Source organism: Aegilops tauschii, chromosome 7 (assembly GCF_002575655.3).
Source record: "Aegilops tauschii subsp. strangulata cultivar AL8/78 chromosome 7, Aet v6.0, whole genome shotgun sequence".
NCBI classification, from domain to species: Eukaryota; Viridiplantae; Streptophyta; class Magnoliopsida; order Poales; family Poaceae; genus Aegilops; species Aegilops tauschii.
This window is the reverse complement of record NC_053041.3, coordinates 373,086,521-373,109,792: the sequence shown is the minus strand read 5'-3', so window position 1 is coordinate 373,109,792 and position 23,272 is coordinate 373,086,521. Positions and strand designations below refer to the sequence as shown.

Here is a 23,272-nt window from a genome sequence, read left to right as displayed (position 1 = left end):
TGGATCTAGGTCAAAATTTACTGTGGCAAAAACTTGTTTGAGTAGGTTAAACGGAAAGAGAATTTCGAGACGAAACTCTAGGCGCTTGAATCGCCTGATTCCGATAAACGAGCGAAAAGTTAAACAGAAACTAAGATTCGATCAGAAATCGAATCTGAGAAAAATAGCGGAAAAATCCGACGAAAAAGAAAAACGGACGAACGGTTAAAGAACGGATGTTCGTTAACAGAGAAAACCGACGAACGTGTTCGTTAAAACGAACGGTTCGGTGAACGCTCGCAAAATAATAAAACCGAAAAAAACCGATCTAGGTTTTTTTTAACAAAAACCGGCAAACCGAACGGCATCGAGGTATACCTTCGGGGCGGCTCCGGCGGGGCTCCGGCGAGGGCGGCGGGTGCGGCGGGGGTGCGGGGGCTCGGGGCGGCTGGGGCGGCGAGGGGGCGGCGCACGGCGACGAAAGGCGGCGGCGGCACGGGCTTCGGCTCCGGCGGCGGCGGGGTGCGGGGCAGGCGGCGGCGGGGTGAGGTGAGAGGAGAGGGGGGTATATATAGGAGGGGGGGTGCTCTTGCGGCTTGGGGGAGGGGGCAAGCCGAGCGGGAGGCGGCTCCCGTGTCCATGGCGGACACGGTGGCGCGGCGGCGTGCTGGGTAAGGAAAGGGGCGCGGGGTGGGCCGGCAGCCTGGCGCGGCTGGGCTCGGCCCGGCGGGCGCGCGTAGTTTTTTATTTAAAAACGTTCCGCAGAAAATAATTCGTAGAAAAATAAATAAAAGTCCAAAAAATATAAAATAAATTTTCCCCGTCTAGTTAGAAAATCTAGAATAGGGTGAACATTGTTTTAACACAAAATAAATATTTTGAAAACATGCAATATTTTTAATGCAATAAAAATTGCAAATAAATCCGAATAAAATCCAATAAATGGTTTTAACATTTTACCTCCAGTATTTCAATTGTTTTGGAGAAGTCATATTTTCTCCTCTCATTTATTTTTAAAATGAAATATTTTTCCGGAGAGAAAATAATTAAAACCAAAATCCTCGTCTTATTATTTGATGAAAATCAAATATGAAAATTCGAGAAAATCCCCAACTCTCTCCGAGGGTCCTTGAGTTGCTTAGGATTTATCGAGGATTTGTCAAAATGCAATAAAATATGATATGCGATGATGATCTATGTATAACATACCAAATTGAAAATTTGGGATGTTACAATTTTGATGAATGTTTTAGGACTTGGGGCAAAAAAAGCAAAGAGCAGTCCAAAGTCATAAGAGCCTGAAGTTCACGTACTACATGTTTCATATGAGGAAAAGGAATAAAAAGGCAAAGCCTAAAAAGCGTTACTAGAAGAATAAATCCAAGAAGTTCACTTCGAAAAAGCGGAGCAGTTTGATATTTATTTAAAAAATCAGATTTTTCTAGTTACTAAAGAAAAAAAAACAATAAGTTCAATTTCAAATAATGAAGAAGTTTGATATTTCTAAAAAACCTCCAATTTTCACATTTCTAAAAATACGGAATGAAATTCAAATAAAAATGGTAGAGCGGTTCAATGTCTATAAAAAAACTATGATATTTTCGTGTAACCAAGAGAAGTTTAGATTGATAACTGCCAGAAGTTCACGTACTACACGGTGTGCATTTGTATGAAAAAAAGAATGAAAAAGGAAAGGCTAAAAGTTTTGTTGCTAGAAGTTCAAGTGCTCGGCCCGAGAAAGCTAAAAAATTCTTGTGAGAGAGGTTGAACAAATATACATGACAGAAGTTCAAGGTGAAAACAACGGGAAGTTCAACTACTACACAGAATGTGTTTCCGATAAGAATAGAAAACAAAAAGCTTAAAAGGTTTGTTACAAGAAGTTCATGTGCTCCTCCTAGCATAGTTCAAAATTCATGCGCGAGACGTCCGTCATTCATTTACATGTTGAGAAAAAGGCAAAAAAACAACGTTGTTTTGCCATTTTAAAAACTGCTCTCAAGCAGCCACGAATTTGTAACACCTGTCTACATGAAAAACTTGATGTTATTCATAAGCTTTCCAATAGTATATTGTGTGTTACATTTCGATGAATGGTTTAAAATTTTCATGTATACCATTTAAAACACATTTTTATGTATTCAAAAAATTCATTTGAACCATCGGGACTATGAAAAAACTGATCAACACGGGAAAGTTGTTGTTTTCAACAACTTTCCATCGGTATATCATTTGCTTAGTTTCAGTAAGTGGTTTGGGAGTTACGGGCAAAAAAACAGCACGTCAAAAACAGAGTGAAGTTCAAACAGAACCGCCACACAAGTTCAAGTACTTCACGCAATGCATTTCCTTTCACGATGAAGGCAGGAATCATAATCTCGCCATTTTCTAAATTACTTGAAAATGGCTGAGAATTAGAGAAAACTTTACATACGAAAATGTTTCACATTTTCGATAGCTATCCAACGGTATATTATTTGCCCCATTCCGACAAAGTTTGCAAGAATTACAACCAAATAATATTTTTAACCGTTTTCAAAATCGACTTAAAACCATAAGGAATTGAAAAAATTTATATACCAAAAAGTTTCGCATTACTTCAAGCTTTCCAACGCTATATCATTTGCTGCATTCCAACATACGGTTAAAAAATTAACTCGAAAATACGAACTCGGTGGAACATGGACCGTTTTCTAAATTACTCTTAAACCGTTCAAAATTAGAAAAACTTTGTACATGAACAAGAATCGCATTTTCATAAGCTTTCCAATGCCATATCATTTGCCTCACTTGGATTAGCCGTTTAGAAATGGCATCCAAAATACGAACTTGGTTGTTTGGTTTGCGAAATTCTATGATTTTCCAAATTAGGCTTTAACCATAGGGAATTAGAGAAAATGCTCTACATGTGGAAGGAGTGCATTTGCACCAGCTTTCCAACGTCATATTATTTGCCCCATTCCGATAAACGGTTTAGAAATGCGATCGAAAATACGATTCACGTTTTTAGTATGAAGACAAAACGGTTTTCAAAACTACTCTTAAACCACTTACGTTTTGCCAAAAATTTAACTTGGGTCATGATACTCGTGTCCATAGCTTTCCAACGGTATATCGCAAGCCCCATTTAGACAATGTTCGTGGAAGTTCAACCTAGCACTGGGGGTAGTTCAACTACTACCGCTAGGACAGGTCAGGTAGTTATCAGAATATTATTCGGATCCTGTGATCAGAATAGTGTTTATATATATATATAGGGAAAATACATCCTACCACCTAGGGGTAGTTACCCCACATATGTCATATACTACCATGTGGTACTATATATACTACTTTATAATTCAAGTGAGTTACATGAAAAAATTGTAAGTTGGTCCATAAATTTTATTATATTTATGAAATACGTACATATTTGTACGTAAAAATGAGCGTACTTAAGGTATGATACATACTACCTAAAAAGTAGTATATATATATATACTACCTAAACATTCTTATATACTACATACTACGCGTATACACTATACGATTTGACAGATACTACATACAACATACAAAACTCGAGTGGTGGTAACTACCACTGGTGGTAGAAAAAATTTGTCCTATATAATATATATATATATATATATATATATATATATATATATATATCAAAACCGTGTGCAACTACATGTGAGTGTTAGGAAGATCATTTGTGTGTCGCTTTTCGATTTTTCATTCATTGTTCGAGAGACCGGAGCAATTTTCAAACATTTCGGCCTGAGGGTGCGGCCACACGCGTAGGCCTTGTTGGTATTTTAATTACAAGAAATGTATATAGAGTCCGAAAATCACGAAAATTGATGTGTCACCGTGGCGTGCTCTCACGACACCATGGAAAAAATTTGGTAAAGTTTGGCACAAGTTTTGATACTCGCACCTTGGAAACCGGAGCATCTCACAAGAAGGATCATAGTTTCCAAAAGGAGACGCGGCAATTCGGACTCCAATCGACATTGACACAATCGATCCGCCTTGAATTTTTTTTCCATGGTAAGCAATCACCAATATACCCTAGGTTTGATTTTTCTGGCCCATTTCAGGTCTCGTTTACTATTTAAGCCATTTTTTGCATTTACCATGCATTTAGTGCATACAAAATCAAAACCCTACTACTACTACATGTGGGTGTTAGCAAAGAGGTGTACAATTCATTTGTGTGTCGCTTTGCGAGTTTTCATCCATTGTCTGGGAAGCGAGGAGAATTTTCAAACATTTCGGCTATGAGGTGCGGCCGCCGTCGTAGGCCTAGTTGGTATTTTAATTACAGGTAACTCAAATGGAGTCCAAAAATCATGAAAATCGATGTGTGACCGCGGCATGCCCTCATGACCCCATGGAAAGTTTTTGGTAAAGTTTGGCACAAGTTTTGATAATCGCTCCTTGGAAACCAGAGCATCTCACAAGAAGGATCATTGGTTCCAAAAGGAGGCGTGGCAACTCAAACTCCAGTGGCCGGTGACTTCATCGTTTGGCCTCATACAAATTTCCACGGTACGCAATCACCATTATACCATAGGTTTGATTTCTTGGCGCATTTCGGGTATCGTTTGCTATATTTAAGCCATTTTTTGAATTAAACATGCATTTTGTGCATATAAATCAAATCCCAACCGCAACTGCATGTGCTGATGAAAGGGATGAGGATTCTTATTTGATCTGGGAGCATCCTACAGTGCAAACGTACGATCCGTGGTGTTTGGGTTCTAGCCAATCAGAACGCATAACTCACATCACACGGGCGGTTTGGTCGGCACATGACTTTCACGTATGAACTGTGTGTTATTCGCAAACCAGATTGCATATCTTCTGTTCATACATATTGGAGTGAGATCAACTGAGTGTGCTACCTCTAGGGTATAATAATCATAAGCAGTTCAAATTCATTGCCTGAGCTGACAGCATATCAAGGTCAACATATTAACCATTCTTACATCAACAGAAGACCGGACATAACTCCCAAATTCAGTACACGCGATAGTTCTAAATTGAATTAATTAAGTTGCAGAATAGGCATAAAAACTAGTGTTACAGCTTAATTCCCATGTACATGGGGGAACTGGGATCATTAGGTTGACACCGAATGAACTTAGGTTTTTTGAAGATTATACGCTTCTCTGTTTGGATGGTGCGTGATCCCTTGGCTGGCAACTCAGCAAATTCATCGTACTCGTCCTTAGCAGCAGCATCCTCGATGCCCAGTACCCTCCTCTTCCCATGCATCACTACATGGTAGTTCTTATGCAAGGGGTCTGTCACATACAAAATCTAGGTAGCATCACTGGCAAGAATGAACGGGTCCTTGTGATATGTCATTGTTGTCTTCTTAACATAGGTCTTCCTGTAATCATCAACCTTTGCCTGACCCGGAGGGATCCATGTGCACCTAAATAATGCCACCTTAAGTTTCACATAGTTAAGCTCCCAAATCTCTTTGATGGTTCCATAGTATACCCTTTTATCAGCTTCATCCACGGTCATCCATTCTATTCAAACAGAGCTGTTCAGATATGAGGTCTTCTCATCATGTTCCTCAGTGTAGAACATGCTGCCATTTATGTCATAAGCTTGGTACATCAACATCGTAGGTGATGGCTTTTGTGCCAACCTCGTAGCAATGTCATCCATGGATCCGTGTGCCAAACGATCCTTCAGCCATCTGGCGTAGTGCTTATTGTGCTCCATCATCTCGACATCTAATGGATGCACCATTGGTAAGAAGCTTTGGCGTATCTCCTCCAAGTGTTCCTCGGCATAACCGTTGAAAACTAGGCTCTTAAGTAGTACTGTAAAATGGGCTTTGTTGGCCAAATCTCCGGGTGCAGCCTTTTGCATGCCAGCAAGGACCAGCTTACCTTTTAGCCTTCCCTCATGGCAAGAGAGGGGAAAACATATAGGTCTTTGTTTCATGTATTTGGTGCAAAACTCAACCACCTACTTCGCGGTGTAACCTTGTAGGGTGCTTGCCACTGGATGGCTTCGGTTCCGACAATAGCGTAGTATTCCCATGAACCGCTCGAAGGGATACATGTTGTGAAGAAACACAGGACCACAATACTTTATCTCATCGACAAGGTGCACAGTGACATGGACCATGACATCAAAGAATAACGATGGGAAAAACATCTCTAGGCTGGACAATAGTCATGCAATATCCTCTTGCATATAATCCAGCTCTTGAGGATCTACCACTTTCTGCCATAGTTTGTTGAAGAAATCACAAAGCTCAATGTGTGTGTTTCTTATATCTGTGTCCATCAGATTCCCGATGGCCACCGGGAGGATTTTTGTTAACATTACGTGGCAATTATGTGACTTCATGTGTGCCAACTTCATTTTACCTGAGCTCACATCCACGAGACTTTTCATGTCTGCGGAGTAGGAAGAGGGTGTCTTTACTAACAACAAATAGTTGAAGAACTCTTTTGCTTCTTTTTTACTGAAATTGTAACTCTGGTGAGCGTGGAGGAATTTGTTACCATCTTGTGCTTCACTCTTGCGTTTTGATTGATCACCAAGCATATCGAGTCGTGCATTGTCACCATCCTTTGTTTTACCTTTAATATTGAACAGAGTACCAAGAATGCTTTCACATACGTTCTTCTCTACGTGCATGACATCTATGCAGTGACGTACACGTAGAATCTCCCATTAAGGTAATTCCCCGAACACTGATTTCTTCTTAAACACTTGATCCCTGGGTGTTTGTTTCACCGTCAAAGCATGGTTCTTGCGAAGCACGACATTAATTTGTTTGGCCATGTTGTGGACCAACGCCCCAGCATAAGGTCTTGGGCCCAAACCTACCTCTGTTGTACCATCAAGTTCAACTTTCATCTTATGGTATGGGTCCTCTTTCCATAAGAACCTACGATGACGCAAATACATGGTTTTGTGTGAGTTGGGAAGAAATCTGCTCATTGTCCTGTCCATGCATGTGACACACCCTACATCTCCCCTTGTTTTCTGCCCTGATGTGTTGCCTAATGTCGGCATATCTTGAATGGTGTGCAGCAGCATCGCATGTAGATCGAAAAACTCCTTTTGTAAGCATCATAACATTTTACGGCAGGCTTTTGTACCCACAATGTCAGCAGTTCTTCTACCAGTAGTTGAAAGTAAATGTCGATGTCATTTCTAGGTTGCTTTGGGTCTTGGATAATCATTGACATCATGATGTATTTTTTCTTCATATGCAACCAAGGAGGAAGGTTATATATGCACAGAAGCACCGGCCATGTGTTGTGTTTGGTGCTCATATCGCTAAAAGGATTCATCCCGTCAATACACTCCCCGAGCCTTATACTTCTAGGATCCTTGGCAAAATCTTCAAATTTGTTGCCGATTAATTCCCACTTAGCCCCATCTTTCGGGTGCCTCATATATTTATCTGTAGTTCGCTCATCATGATGCCACCGCAACCACTTTGCCTCTCTAGGGTTTGCAAACAAATGCCTCAACCATAGAATTAAAGGCAAGTACCACACAACCTTGAACGAGATTCTTATCTTGATCTTGTTGTCCAATCTGTACTTATCCTTTGCTCTCATGCGCTTGTATCGTGCGTGCTTGCATGTGGGACATGCACGCAAATCTTTGTAGTCACCACGATACAATATACAATCATTCACACAAGTTGTATCTTTTGTAATTCAAGTTCCAATGGGCAAACAATTTTCTTTGCTTCGTTCGTGCTTTTGGGGAGCACATTATCTTCTGGAATAATTTCTTTGAAAAGACCTAAAAACTCTGTGAAGCCCTTGTTTGATAGACCATTTGCTGCTTTAAATCCGAGAAGCGCTAGTGTGGCACTCAACTTGGAATATTTCTTTTTGCAACCTGGATACAAATCTTTCTTGGAGTCCGCATCAATGGATGGCATATCCTTGTACCCAACCATATCTTTTTTTGGGCCCTGGAAATCAGCAATCATAGCAGCAAAATCTGTCTTATCAAGGTCGTTGTCGTCTGTGTCACCGTCTTGGTTTTCTAGCGGGGTTTTTGGATTTCCAGTGTTCCATTGGTAGCTTGATGCTTCAACCCCGATGTTAGACTCAACATGCATGTGACTCTGATCGGGGTTTGGCATGTCGCAGCCCTGGGTATATTCATCCAAGACTCGCTATTCACCGTGTCCGGTCCAAAGTGTATATCCATCCATGAATCCCCGAGTGACCGATACGTCTCTAACGTATCTATAATTTTTTATTGTTCCATGCTGTTATATTATCAATCTTGGATGTTTTATAATCATTTTATAGTCATTTTATATCATTTTTAGGTACTAACCTATTCACATAGTGCCAAGTGCCAGTTGCTGTTTTTCCATGTTTTTTACATCATAGAAAATCAATACCAGACGGATTCCAAATGCCACGAAACTCCACGGAGAATTTTTATGGGCCAAAAGGAACACAACAGGCCCTGGGTGTGCCTGGGGGTGCCCCGAGGGGGGCACAACCCACCAGGGCGCGCCAGGAGGCCCAGGCGCGCCCTAGTGGGTTGTGCCCACCTCGGGTGCCCCTCGGACCGCTTCTTTGCTCTATAAATACCCCAATATTCCAGAAACCCTAAAGGCGTCGACAAAATATTCATCCAGCCGCCACAGAGTCCAGAACCACAAGATCCAATCTAGACACCATCTCGGATGGGGTTCACCACCTCCATTGGTGCCTCTCCGATGATGCGTGAGTAGTTCTTTGTAGACCTTCGGGTCCGTAGTTAGTAGCTAGATGGCTTTCTCTCTCTCTCTCTCGCTGAATTCTCAATACAATGGTCTCTTGGAGATCCATATGATGTAACTCTTTTGCGGTGTGTTTGTTGGGATCGATGAACTTTGAGTTGATGATCAGATCTATCTTTTTATATCCATGAAAGTTATTTGAGTTTCTTTGATCTCTTATATGCATGATCTCTTATAGCCTCGTATTTCTTCTCCAGTATTTGGGTTTTGTTTGGCCAACTTGATCTATTTATCTTGCAGTGGGAAGAGGTGCTTTGTAGTGGGTTCGACAGAAAGGGAAACGACACGTATGTATCGTTGCTACTAAGAATAAAACGATGGGGTCTGTCTCTACATAGATAGATCTTGTCTACATCATGTCATCGTTCTTATTGCATTACTCCGTTTTTCCATGAACTTAATACACTAGATGCATGCTGGATAGCGGTCGATGTGTGGAGTAATAGTAGTAGATGCAGGTAGGAGTTGGTCTACTAATCTTGGACTTATGATCTTCACTTATATTTGTTTGAGCTTATGAAAAGCAACACATGAAAATTAGTCCCAAAGTGATAGATATCCAAGAAGGATATAATAAAAACTTTCATGAAGATCATTGGACAAAATAAACTTGATTCTTAGTAACAGTTTTGAGATATGATGATGTGATATGTGAGTTATGTTGATGAGTAATTATGCTTTAGTAAGAATATTGGTGTTAAGGTTTGTGATTCCCTATGCAAGTACGAAAGTCAATAGTCATGCAACGAAATTATATCCTACTTGTGGTGCATTATTCAGTGTTGTTTATGCTTAATGCTTGCTTATGAGATTATCCGTTTCTTGGTTGGTCGCTTCTCACTCTTTTGCTAGCCTTCATTTTGCACCAAGTATGATCTCTACTTGTGCATCCAAAATCCTTTAAACCAGTTATGCGACATGAGTCCACTATATCTACCTATATGCAGTATACTTTTTCCGTTCTAAGAAAATTTGCATGTGCCATCTCTAATTTTCAAAATAAACTTCTCTTCTCTGTGTTTGTTTCACTCACGGAGCGGTGAGGGTGGCTAATATTTTCCATGCTAGATGTGTTATTGTCACGATGAGTGTTTATTCACTTGTCATTGCACGAGAGTAAGGCAAAGGTATTAGGGATGCCCAATCCCGAAATGCAAAAATGAATTTACTTTATGTTGTCAAATAATAAATTCATTGGAAAGTGTTGGTATGGAGGGCACCCGTGGATACGGTTAGCCATGGAAAGTGAAAGTATGGTGGAAAAAGGAATAAACTTTATTTTCTATTTGGGAACCGCCTATGATATATCTAGCATGGAAAGTGTTGGGAACTCTAAGTCATTTTCGTTGGTGGGATGGATACACCTCCCAAAATGTTTTTATCTCTAAGTTTTTCGCTTTGAGCTCTGGCACCTCTACAAATCCCTACTTCCCTCTGCGAAGGGCCTTTCTTTTACTTTATGCAATTTTTATTTTTGAATTTGAGTCTCCATCTTCTTTTACAAAAGCACCAGCTAGGAGGCAATATGATCGTACTTAAGTACTGGGTGTAACTAATATTCGAGTGTGTTTCATGAATGGATCAATGTTTGAGCATGATGGGCTAGGTATAACTTATTTTAGCGTTGATATTTGAAAGACATGGTTGCTTGTTGATATGCTTGAGTATCTATATTATTATGTCAAAACTAGACTATTGCTTTGAAAAACTAAAAGTCCAAATGTCCATGCTATAAAGAAAAGAATATGATATGACTTGTTAGGCAGCATTCCACATCAAAAATTCTGTTTTATCACTTACCTACTCGAGGACGAGTAGGAGTTAAGCTTGGGGATGCTGATACGTCTCCAACGTATCTATAATTTTTATTGTTCCATGCTGTTATATTATCAATCTTGGATGTTTTATAATCATTTTATAGTCATTTTATATCATTTTTTGGTACTAACCTATTGACATAGTGCCAAGTGCCAGTTGCTGTTTTTTCCATGTTTTTTACATCGCAGAAAATCAATCCCAGACGGAGTCCAAATGCCACGAAACTCCACGGAGAATTTTTATGGGCTAGAAGGAACACAACGGGCCCTGGCTATGCCTGGGGGTGCCCCAAGGGGAGCACAGCCCACCAGGGCGCGCCAGGAGGCCCAGGCGTGCCCTGGTGGGTTGTGACCACCTCGGGTGCCCCCTGGACCGCCTCTTTGCTCTATAAATACCCCAATATTCCAGAAACCCTAAAGGCATCGACGAAATATTCATCCAGCCGCCGCAGAGTCCAGAACCACCAGATCCAATCTAGACACCATCTCGGATGGGGTTCACCACCTCCATTGGTGCCTCTCCGATGATGCGTGAGTAGTTCTTTGTAGAACTTCGGGTCCGTAGTTAGTAGCTAGATGGATTTCTCTCTCTTGCTGAATTCTCAATACAATGGTCTCTTAGAGATCCATATGATGTAACTCTTTTGCGGTGTGTTTGTTGGGATGATGAACTTTGAGTTTATGATCGGATCTATCTTTTTATATCCATGGAAGTTATTTGAGTTTCTTTGATCTCTTATACGCATGATCTCTTATAGCCTCGTATTTCTTCTCCGATATTTGGGCTTTGTTTGGCCAACTTGATCTATTTGTCTTGCAATGGGAAGAGGTGCTTTGTAGTGGGTTCGACAGAAAGGGAAACGACACATGTATCGTTGCTACTAAGGATAAAACGATGGGGTCTATCTCTACATAGATAGATCTTGTCTACATCATGTCATCGTTCTTATTGCATTACTCCATTTTTCCATGAACTTAATACACTAGATGCATGATGGATAGCGGTCGATGTGTGGAGTAATAGTAGTAGATGCAGGTAGGAGTTGGTCTACTAATCTTGGACGTGATGCCTATATAATGATCATTTCCTGGATATCGTCATAATTATTTGAAGATTTGTCAATTGCCCAATAGTAATTTGTTCACCCACCGTTTGTTATTTTCTCGAGAGAAGCCACTAGTGAAACCTACGGCCCCCGGCTCTTTCTTTTCATATATGTGCCTTTGCGATCTACTTTTCTCTTGCATTTATTTTCAGATCTATTAAACCAAAAATAAAAAAATGCCTTGCTGCATTTTATTTCTATTTATTTTATTTGCGATCTATCTATCAGTTTACTACAAATTTATCTCATGTCTGTTTGCCTATCTTGAGGTGTCGTACCCTGGAAGGGATTGACAACCCCTTTAACACGTCGGGTTGCGAGGATTTGTTATCTGTGTGCAGGGTTTGTTTATGTTGTGTTGCTTGGTTCTCCTACTGGTTCGATAACCTTGGTTTCATATTTGAGGGAAATACCTACCGCCAGTGTGCTGGATCATCCCTTCCTCTTTGGGGAAATACCGACGTAGCTTCAAGCGACATCAGCGACTAAGTGGAACTCGACGACTGTAATTTAATGTGACTCTGTATTAGCACAACGAGTGCATGGACATAGGATGTAATCCTCATTACCAATTCTCTTCTTTGTACTTTCAACCAAATTGATGAACTCCGTCACGCCACTGATAAAATCTGAGCTTCTCCGAGCCTTCATCCATTCAAATCATTCCATCTACACCACACGAGGGGTAATTAAAAACAAAATAACAACATTAATACACGTATTAACTGATGCCCAAAGATGCGTGCATAAATCACAAGATTTTATTTTCATAATTACCGACGACGCTCCATATTGTTATCCAACCGTGCGATGACAAAAATTAATGGCCAGTCAATTTACACGTAGAGTACTACAACACTACCCTTATGAATTGAATACCTTAATTAAGCCACTCAATGAAAATAATACCTTAATTAATTAATGCGCGGTGGCCTCCACCCAGGAGACAGAGAAGTGCGATGTGGCAGCACGCTGTGACAGTACGGTCGAGGAGCAAAGCTTAGTGGGGCAACCGCTCGAAGTTCGAGCTCCACTATCCCACCATCGACCGCGATGGATGTGTTCCAATCACGCCGCAGCCGACCTCGATGGCTGAGCTCCTCCTATCTCCTGCCGCAGACTGAGGATTAACCTCCTATGACGCCGTCACCACCAACCGACCGAGGATTGACCTCTTATCTAGTAGCCGCTGACTCGACCGCCATCTCTATCTACTGAGATGTTGTTTTTATTTTTTGACGGGTATCCGTAGAGCGGCTGCTTACCCTAATTATTACTGTAACTCAATTATTGCATCCCCATATGTACAGGGTAGTACATCACGCAGGGTTATGTCACGACAACCATGTCTAACCTACATTGTCTTGTCACATGGTTTGGTGTGGAAATCGTGTGTGAAGTTGTAATACCTAACACAAACGACATGTATAAACCATGTGCCATAGACAACATAGTGCGATAAGTAGTTCCCAACCGTTAGCATGTCTCCACAGTTTCCCCATTTTCCCCAAATCCCTAGGTAGCCTCCCAATCCCAAGCCCCCAAATTCCCTCATGTGGCGCTGACATTGGGGAAATGCGGATGAGTGGTGCTGATGGTTTTGGTGCGGCTGCTCCTGCTCCTGCTCGTATTGCCGCTCTCAGCAGCACCGCCATGATGACGGTCACCGCCAAGCACTTGCCTAAGGTCATCAGAAGGCAGGTGTACTACGGATCCGAGTCGTCCTGTCATGTTCCAATCTATCGCGATCATTTTAAGCATGTCCAAAGTAGCTCCCTGCTCAATCTGTCCTGAATGCCCCCCCCCCCAGGAAGGTGATCAGTCACTGGATCCGGAGTATGACTCCAGACTCCCGCAACATGAGTTCGACTCCGAGTTTTGCACCACCGAGAAGTACCAAAAGCTGAGTTGTGTGCACGGACACACTCCCGCTCGACGTGTATGCACGGAGGGATTCGACATTGGCAGACGGTTTCTCAGTTGCCTCCTTAGAGGTTAGTGCTAATAAGTTCATCATTTTAGTTGAGTTAATGCTACTGCTCATCTTGAATACTATTTAATATTGGTAGGGATATGTGGCTTATGCCTTTGTGAACTGGCACTATGGATATATGGCAGGGCTCAGAGTGTTATCACCAAGCTCGCAGAAGATAACATAAAGCTGAAGAAGAAACTGACTGATCTGGAGTGTACAATCAGTACGATGAAGAAAGAAAGAATCAATCACACGCAACAGATGAAAGCAAGAGACAACAAGGAACTACCATGTGTAGTTGTGGTTGTCACATTAGCCATCTTCTATGCGCTGTTTGTAATGATGATTAGTGGTTTTGTTTGATTATTACTGGCTTCATCAATAAGAAGAGCTCAATCTATTGCTTGCCAACTGTCCTACTCCGTTCATACCGGTGCATAAGTCACATTACGAAAACCGAATAATCCCAAAGCTCGTTCATTGTTTTTTCCCTAAAAAGAAGTCAGCCAATAGGAGTCGTGGGGCTTGTATACATTCAGTGACTTCAGACTACTTAGCATAACATGCATTGGTCAATTCTCTACACGCAATGGTATTGACTAGCAAATAAACATCAAGTTCTCTCTTTTTCGCCACCTAGATCACCAGTACGGATGGAGTATGAAAAATGCTTGTTTCATATTTGGACGCTCCAACGCGTGTGCGTAATTATCACATTGAGAAAACCCCGGGAATTTGGAGTGACTGGGTACAAATAATTGCAGTTGATTATATCAGTATTCTAATCGCCTGCCAAGGCGATTAGATAATACGTCAATCCCCCGCTTCAATTGGGTTGAGATCCTCTGCAGTACCGTACGATGCTGTAGTGAGGATGACATATGGGGTCGGGTCCCACATGGCAGTGACTGTACTGCACCATACAGTACTGCAGAGGATCCTAACCCTGCATACCCCGCTTAAGTGTCCACCATCTTCGTCATCCCGGCCGGCCGTGCTACACACTTGCACACACTCTACAATCTTGATTTCTCATGGTTTGTATACGTACCGCATCCATGTCGAGCGATAGAAAGGACGATAGTTCCGCTAGCAGTCTGGTGCCCGATGATAGGTCAACATCAGAATCATCCCGCTCGTCTTCCATGAGTCCGGCGTCGAGCCCAGACCTCCATTTTATCCGGATCATGGAAGGGACGCCGCCTCCCGAGTCGTCAGACGGTAACCAGATGGATGAGGAGCCATCGGAGGACAAAGAAGAGGAGGACGACGATGATGATGAGGAATGGTCGAAAGAGGAGGATGACAACGACGATAACAACGACGATGACGACGGTGGCGGTGATGAAAAGCCAACGGTTTACGGCAAGAAGCGTCCTCGCCAAGATGATGTCGCGGGGCCGTCCAACAACAGCAAGAAGAAGAAGGACTACATTAAGCAGACTGTATATCTCTGTTTCCGTTCCCTCATATTAATTCGTTATCTCTGTTTCCCCTATCAATATCATCGTAGACGGTTAGCAATACGTATTCGATAGAGATCTTTTACATTATCGCCCATAGGTTCGTTTCTTGAATTGTGTGCCCTGTCAAGCACACAATTCACCAAAAAAATCATATGCGCTGTCTATAACGACCGCACACAAATCTGATTAACAACATGTTTGTCGGGTATCACACACATCTTGTTACGATGAATCGTTTGTGTTCATCTCGATCATCGCAAATAGTTCATTCGAGTGAACTGTATGCCGTATATCGCACACACCTTGATATGGCTACCCGTTTCCATTGTGCTGGCTCATCGCAAACAGTTCGTATGGATCAACCGTATGCCACACATCGCACACACAACTATAATCTGAATTGTGTTTGAAGTCTCTGCCATTGCAAACGTTTCATATCATTTTTTACAGTTTTATTACACCACCGTTTGTGATTAATGCATCACACACAGTTTCGTCGAAGGGTCTGTGATTGTAGTTCGCGTTACCAGCATCATGCAGTAGTGACCCTCACCCTTACAAGGTCCAATGGCTAAGTGACTCTAGCACCATTCAAGTGGAGCACACCGTTCAAGTCTCCTTCAAGATCGGCGCATACGAAGACACCTTGGGGTGTGATGTGGTTCCTATGTCTGTGTTCCATCTCCACTTAGGAAGACCTTGGAAATTCGACCGAGGTGTCATCCACAACAGACGAACCAATCAATATAGCTTCAAGACAAAGGGGAAGGAGTGCGTGCTTTGACCCATGTCGCCAAGTCAAATGATCACCGACAACCAAGCATAGAGCCATCATGGAGAGACTAGTGAGCGAGTGAACCACCAAAAATAGAGTAAGCGCCATAAGTCAAAATTGAGTGACTCCACGATGAACGGTGAGGGAGTTATGGACTAAGGGGTCCTCGGGGAGCCGACTCATCGAATATGGGCCGGACTGGTGAAGCCATATAGCGACAGGAGGTCTATGAAGCCGTGGTGTGCCCACCAAGTCAAAGATAGGCAGAATCTCTTTTTCCCTTATTGTAATCTATCTCGGGTAAACCCTAACCTTACCAGTGTCTATATAAACCGAGGGTTGTAGTCTTTAGGGCGAGAGCTACATTCATCACCTGAGGTTTAGCTCATCCTGATCTCGAGGTAGATCTACTCTGTAACATACTATACATCCAATACAATCAAGCAGGAAGTAGGGTATTACCTCTTCGAGAGGGCCCGAACTTGGGTAAACACCGTGTTCATTGTCCCTTGTTCTCCATCAATCTCAGATCCACAGCTCGGGACCCCCTACCCTGAGGTCCGCCAGTTTTGACACCGACATTGGTGCTTTCATTGAGAGTTCCAATGTGGGGTCGCCCAAAGGATCGATGGCTCGCCTGATCGTAGGAGAAGGCATCGGATCCGGGACTTCTTTGTCCCCGGTCAACTCTTCGCATTCGGCAGCATCGTGCTGCATGCCGACCTGACTGGTCGTTTGGATCAAATTGAAAACTTTTCTCTTGAACACTGAATTCGATTCGGCAATCAGGAATACGTTGCGGACACGCGAGGCGATCTGGTCTTCGCCGGATTCACTACCCCTTCCCGCACCCTCGTAGGCCTCACCATGCCCGCTCTGGAGTCCCCCTCCAATCCGATCGATAGATCGGCCCCCGCCCTCCGAACAGCTTCAAGCCAGGAGGGCTTCGCTCCAAGTGGGTGCCAGACTCCACCTTCAGCTGGATCCATCATGTCTACTGAGGGCCTATCCCCGGCCTTCGAGGCAGAATCAGGAAGCAGAAGCCAAGAGGCAATCTCGGCCGAACCTTTCTGTCACAACGCCCCTCCGGCCTTGAGCCCTTACGACGAACCGACAACCGATGGCCAGGGGTCACCCCTGGCCCGAAGTAGCTCGATCTCGAATCCCGGCATGCAAACCACACACAAAAACCAAGGCCCGCCCTTAGTCTCCAGTGACAATCTGGATCCCCTCAAGGATCCGGCACCGTACCCCGAGCTTAGCTTGGCCTGTGGAAACCCAGGACCGGCCAGGGCACAGACTACACCCCACCTTGTTACAACGGAATTTGGCCTAGAGCCCACGAATTTGGCGACCCTTGCTACGTTAAACGAGGCGCTAGACTGAATCTAGAAAATGACCATCCAGGAGGACCTGCCCTTCGCCCACAATCATCAACCCTTTGAGGCGTACCACGAGGAATTTTACATCCCACCCACCACCCACTTGGTAGCCACTGTCGATGATTTAACCGATATGCTAGATTATAATTCAGAAAACGTTGAATACATGGATGAGGATAGCGGAGCCACAGCTAGTACCGATGTCGCCCCCCCATCACCGGTCACTGGTTGGTCACGTCCACCTACGACATTTACATGATGGGACTCCCAATCAGTACCGTGACAAGCCCGGAGATGAGCCTCCCAAACGCCAAAGACAGCGTCGTCGATCAAAGCCATGTCGAAGCCACGCGAGCAACATGGACTCTGCAGAGAACGACACCACGAATAATACGGATGACCCTGTCGGAGCTGCAGTTAACGAACATCATCAGCATGACCCCGCGGGGCAGGTTGACCCTTTCGACACAGAAAATCCCGATGACTCCAAAGACAACAACTACCTCCCATCCTCCGAAGAGGAGGCCAGCCACGAGGACGATGATTTCATCGTCCCCGAAGACCCGCTGGAGCAGGAGCAGTTTAAACGGAGGCTTCTAGCTACCACCCGCAGTCTGAAGAAACAAAAACAAAGAATCAAGGCCGAAGAGGACACCCTCAACGATCGATGGAGCAAAGTCCTAGCCGCCGAAGAAGGGTACGGTCTCGAACAACCAATGAAAAGTTATCCCAAGCGAAGATTGCTACCGCAATTCGACGATGAGGCCATAGAGCCCACACGTCTGGCATACACACGCACCGAACAGCCAGACTGCCCCCCTAGTGGGCGGGGCAGAGAAGTTGACGAGGCCGAGCACCCAGCCGCCCCACCTCGCCGTTACGGCAAGGATCAAGTGCGGCCCACCTATGAATACGACCTCCGCCATGACCTAGATGCTCGAGGAGGCCGTACCAGGTCCATCTACGGACCCAGAGAAGATCCGCCCACTCACCGGGAAGGATATTACGATTGGCTGAACCGAAACGATAGAGTCCGGGAGCAGCAACCGACTCGGATGGCCAATGACCTCCAATGCGATGTAGCCCGAGTTCGGTGCGCCGCACACCCCCTGTGCTTCACACAGAGGGTAATGCAACACCAATTTCCAGAAGGCTTCAAGCCTGTGGACATCGAGCCATATGACGAAACCATAGACCCGGCCATATGGATAGAGCATTTCCTCTTCCACATTCACATGGCGCCAGGAGATGTCCTCCACGCCATCACATATCTGCCACTAAAGCTTAAAGGACCAGCTTGACACTGGTTGAATAGCCTTCCCGAAGACTCTATAGATTGTTGGGAAGGGGTTGAGGACGCTTTTCGAGTGAACTTTCAGGGCACCTATATCCGGCCTTCGAACGCGGATGACCTAAACCGGCATCACAACATAGCTTGGAGAATCCGCCCGGCAATTTTGGAACCGATTCCTGACCAAGAAGAACTACATTGTCGACTGTCCGGATGCTGAAGCCTTGGTCGCTTTCAAGCATAGTGTCAAGGACTAATGGCTCGTAAGACAGCTCGGCCATGACAAACCAAGAACTATGGCAGCCCTTACTTCTCTCATGACCCGCTTTTGCGTGGGTGAAGACACTTGGCTCGCTCGTAAAAACACCAACCCCGATACACCCGGTACCTCCGAGGTTCGGGGTGCTAATGGAAAGCCGCAACGTAGCAAGAGTAAACGCCGCCACAATAACGGTGAAGGCGAAGATACGACAGTAAATGCTGGATTCAGAAACCCGAAGTCTGGACCCCAAAAGAAAGTCCCTAAAGGCAACGGCGACGGCCCATCCAGACTAGACGCAATTTTGGACAGGTCTTGCCTGATCCACGACACGCCAGAGAAGCCCGCCAACCACTCCAACCGTAACTGCTAGGTGATAAAGCAGTTCGGCAAGCTTACAGCCGAAGACTCGGGCAAAAGCCCAAAAAGTGACGATGATGACGAGCCCCGCAGGCCGAATAGTGGAGGCCAGAAACCCTTCCCTTCCGAGATCAAGATGGTGCACATAATTTATGCGACCCACATACCAAAGAAGGAGAGGAGGCGAGCACTGCGAGACGTATATTCTGTCGAGCCCGTAGCGCCGAAGTTTAATCCATGGTCAGCCTGCCCGATCACTTTCGATCGCAGGGATTACCCGACCAGCATACTCCATGAAGGATCTGCGGCCTTAGTACTCGACCCCATCATCGATGGATTCGACCTCACTAGAGTCCTAATGGACGGGGGCAGTAGCCTCAACCTAATATACAAAGACACAGTGAGGAAGATGGGGATCGATCCATCAAGGATCAAACCCAATAACACCACCTTCAAGGGGGTCATTCCGGCAGTGGAGGCCCGCTGCATAGGCATTGTGATGCTTGAAGTAGTGTTCGGCTCCCCGGACAACTTCCTAAGCAAGGACTTGATCTTCGACATTGCACCTTTTCCCAGCGGCTATCACGCCCTCCTCGGCCGAACGGCATTCGCTAAATTCAATGCCGTCCTACATTACGCGTACCTCAAGTTGAAGATACCCGGTCCTTCGGGCGTCATAACTATCCACGGCAATACAGAATGCTCACTTCGGACCAAAGAGCACACTACAGCCCTAGCGGCCGAAGACCAAACCAGCCCATACGGGTCTCGTTACCGGTCTGTTGTAAAGACCGGCGACAACAGTAAATGGACCCGAACCCGCTCCCCGTCATGGGAACCCGCTTGCGTTCGCCACAAATAGGGATGTGCGCCCCACGGCACGCCCACATTCTTCGCACTCCACGTGCCTCATCAGCACAATTTCGCACTCAAAATACCATGGGCAGCTGTGAGGCATATATCAATAAATCTGAAGCATGTGTTCGGCTAACCCGAACTTCGGAATTACCCTATCTTCGGACGACCCGGGGGCCAAATTCCAGACACCCCCCCTCCCAAGCAGAAAGCTTCATCGCCAGGATCCTCGCCCCTCAAGGTTTCATCGAAGGTCCCAACCCCCACCTCTCAGAAGCAAAGGCGCAGACATGTACCAGGGCATAGTGGAGGATTAGACTCACCCATCATGGCCTTGCGTAAACCTTTACTCTGTATTTTTTTTCCTTTTAGCAACTAATGCCATGGCAGTACGAATTGTTCAGTTAGACGTCTTGAGCCTACGAGAAATAATAAAATGCCCTTTATGGTGTTCGGATATCCGCGTCTTGCGATTATCTCCTTCCCTTCTGATTCTCCCCTTGCTCTTTGAACAGCCTAGCATGAAAACATGATTGGTTAACTAACCTAGAGCTCGATTTGACCATCGGCTCCGTACCCCAAGTCTGACACCACTTTTCGCTGAGTGTTCGGCGTCTCGGATATTGCACTATAAGCATCAGTTCTGAACTATGTCTTGGGTCAACAGCTGGGTTGCCCGGCACCTGTACTTGCCCTTATGTTCCGCTGTTCCACTAAGAAGGCAAAGGGAGAACCCCTGCGATTGTCCTTCTTGCTAGCCCGGTCAAGTACCACAGGAGGAGAAAGCCAAAAACTGACCGTCATTGTAAGCATGAACTGGTCAGTGATCCGATGATAAGCTTTGAATCTAAAAATCGCTTGCGATCTCACTGTGTCAAACGAAGGGTTCGTTTTAGTGCAAACCAGGTGATTGAAAAGGGTAGGTATTGATCCCCCAGTACATCACAAAACTATGGGGGCTAGTCCCTAGGCCCCACTGTTAAGCTCCTAAGGCTAAGTGAAAGCAATAAAGCCGGATAGTCTGATTGCCTAGTTTTGCTCATGCACTACCGCCTCCGGGTACCAAGACGTTGGCTAAGGGTAACAGTGCCGAGACAAAACACCCATCGTGATATTCACTTGGGGGCTGAAGCCGATGACTGGTAGCTTTCAGAATAAACATACGGCCGCACAGGAGTCAAAATTAAATCAGGACAAAACAAAATAAGTCCAGTGGACGCATCATAAAGCATAGGGTCCAAGTGATAGAAACTTAATACAGCCATTCAAGCATTACATCTTTCGAGCACTAGCCCTCTATCGCCCGTGCTCCATTCATCACCTACGCAAAGTATAGCTTAGGGTGGCGATGATCCTCCCCCTTGGGCAGAGTAGCCATGTCCATCAGATTAATATTTGGCCAATGCAGCATGGTCTTTGCAAACGCAAGCCTCGCCCCCTCAAGGCACGTGGAGCGCTTCATGGCGTCAATCCAGAGCGGCGCCTCCCGCGGCTTCTGCACAAGGCCAAAGTAGGTGTCTGGAATCAGCTTAGCGGGCCACAGATTGACACAGAGGTCCTTCATGGCCAGCTCGGACATGTAATGCATCTCCATTAGCTGCTTCATTTGGTTGCTGAGGAGGGGAGGATGCTCGGAGGCCGAAACTGTGACCAGAAGAGCCGTTGCAGGGAGTCCTCGCGAGTGGCATAGTGCTCCGCTGCGGCCGCTGCACTCCTCGAAAGTTCGGCGAAGACGCCCACGGGGCGCCAGACCCGCGTCAGCAAGGCGAACCAGTTGCCTCCGAACACACTCCACAGTAAGTATTTCTTACCATTTGCAATTTGCCCCACTTGACGGAGCTCCTCTCGGACACCTCACACTTTGGTCTTCGCCTCCTCGAGTTCTTTCTCCACCTTGGATAGTGCGGAGGACCGCTTCTCCTTCTCCTTCTCAAGGCCCTCCAGCTTCATGGCATCATACTTGAGCTCCACCTGCACTTCGGCCACTTGAGCCTCGTGCTTTTGGCTGGAAAGCTTGTGATACGTCTCCGTCGTATCTATTTTTCCTAATGCTTTTCATCTTGTTTTGGTGCCCGCTCCACAACACTTCAATGTGGGACTCGAGGGTTACTACGAGTGGTGGTTACCAAGTTAGGGCAAAAGCCTAAGCTTGGGGAGTACGTATTTCCATCAACATTACATTCATTGTTCGCACATTTTATTCCAGTTGTTGGTGTCCACACTTTTTCATTGTATCATCCATGCTAGATTTATTTTCTCGCCTTCTTCTTGTGTGTTTGGAAAACTTTGAGAAAATACACAGTTATTTCCTGCTTCTTTTCGGGTTTTCTTCCTAGTTTAATTAGCTATAATATTAAAAGAAAACCCAAAAAGATTTCTCGATTCTTCTTCTTGCTTGTTGGGAGATTTCCCGGGTAAATAGTTTTTCTCGTTTTTTTTCCTTCTTTAATTTGCTTTCTTCTAGAAAAACTAAAAACTCCAAAAAAAATCAGTGTGTTTCTCTGAATTTATTTTCTGTTTATTGAGTCATACCAAGGAGAAGACCATGATGAAACTGTTGAGTGGATCTCATATGCATTATTGTTGATCTAACAAAGAGCCCATATTACCTTGTCTTCTCCTTTTGAATAAAACGTTTGCAGATTCCAGCTTAGTCCACAGCACTCTTGAACTATTATTATTATTATTATTTTCATATCATTCCGTCCTCCAAGTGAAAGGCAATAATGACGATATTTGATGAACTGGCTGTGGCAGGGAGAAACAGGTATGAACTCAACTTGTTCTATTTTTGTAAATATGTTCAACCTAGTATCCATGATTCAGCCTATTATGATTAAACATGTTTGCAATGACGATTAGAGATTATAGTTTCTCATGCCATGCTTAAGTAGCTCGGAGTGGATAATGATTTATTTTGAGTATCAACATTTAAAATGATTGTGAGTAGTATGATGATATGGTATCCACCTCTGAATGTTTGAGTGGCTTGACTTGGCACATGTTCGTGCATGTAGTTGAATCAAAACCAACATAGCCTCTATGATATTTATGTTCATGGTGTTCATATCCTACTCATCCTGGTGTCCAATGTTACTTATGCATAATGCATGTTCATGACCATTTTCGCTCTCTAGCTGGCCGCTTTCAACCTATTTGCTAGCCTTCGCCTGTACTAAGCGAGAATACTGCTTGTGCATCAAAATCCTAAAACCCAAGTTATTC

General features: G+C 44.5%; 1 protein-coding gene across 1 annotated transcript; it reads left to right on the top strand.

The window, feature by feature from the left end:
• Positions 1–19,550: 19,550 nt before the first annotated feature.
• Positions 19,551–20,054, top strand: LOC141027174 (uncharacterized). Its single transcript, XM_073504149.1, has one exon. The coding sequence runs from the start codon at positions 19,551–19,553 to the stop codon at positions 20,052–20,054; it is 504 nt and encodes a 167-aa protein (XP_073360250.1).
• The last annotated feature ends 3,218 nt before the right edge of the window (positions 20,055–23,272 follow it).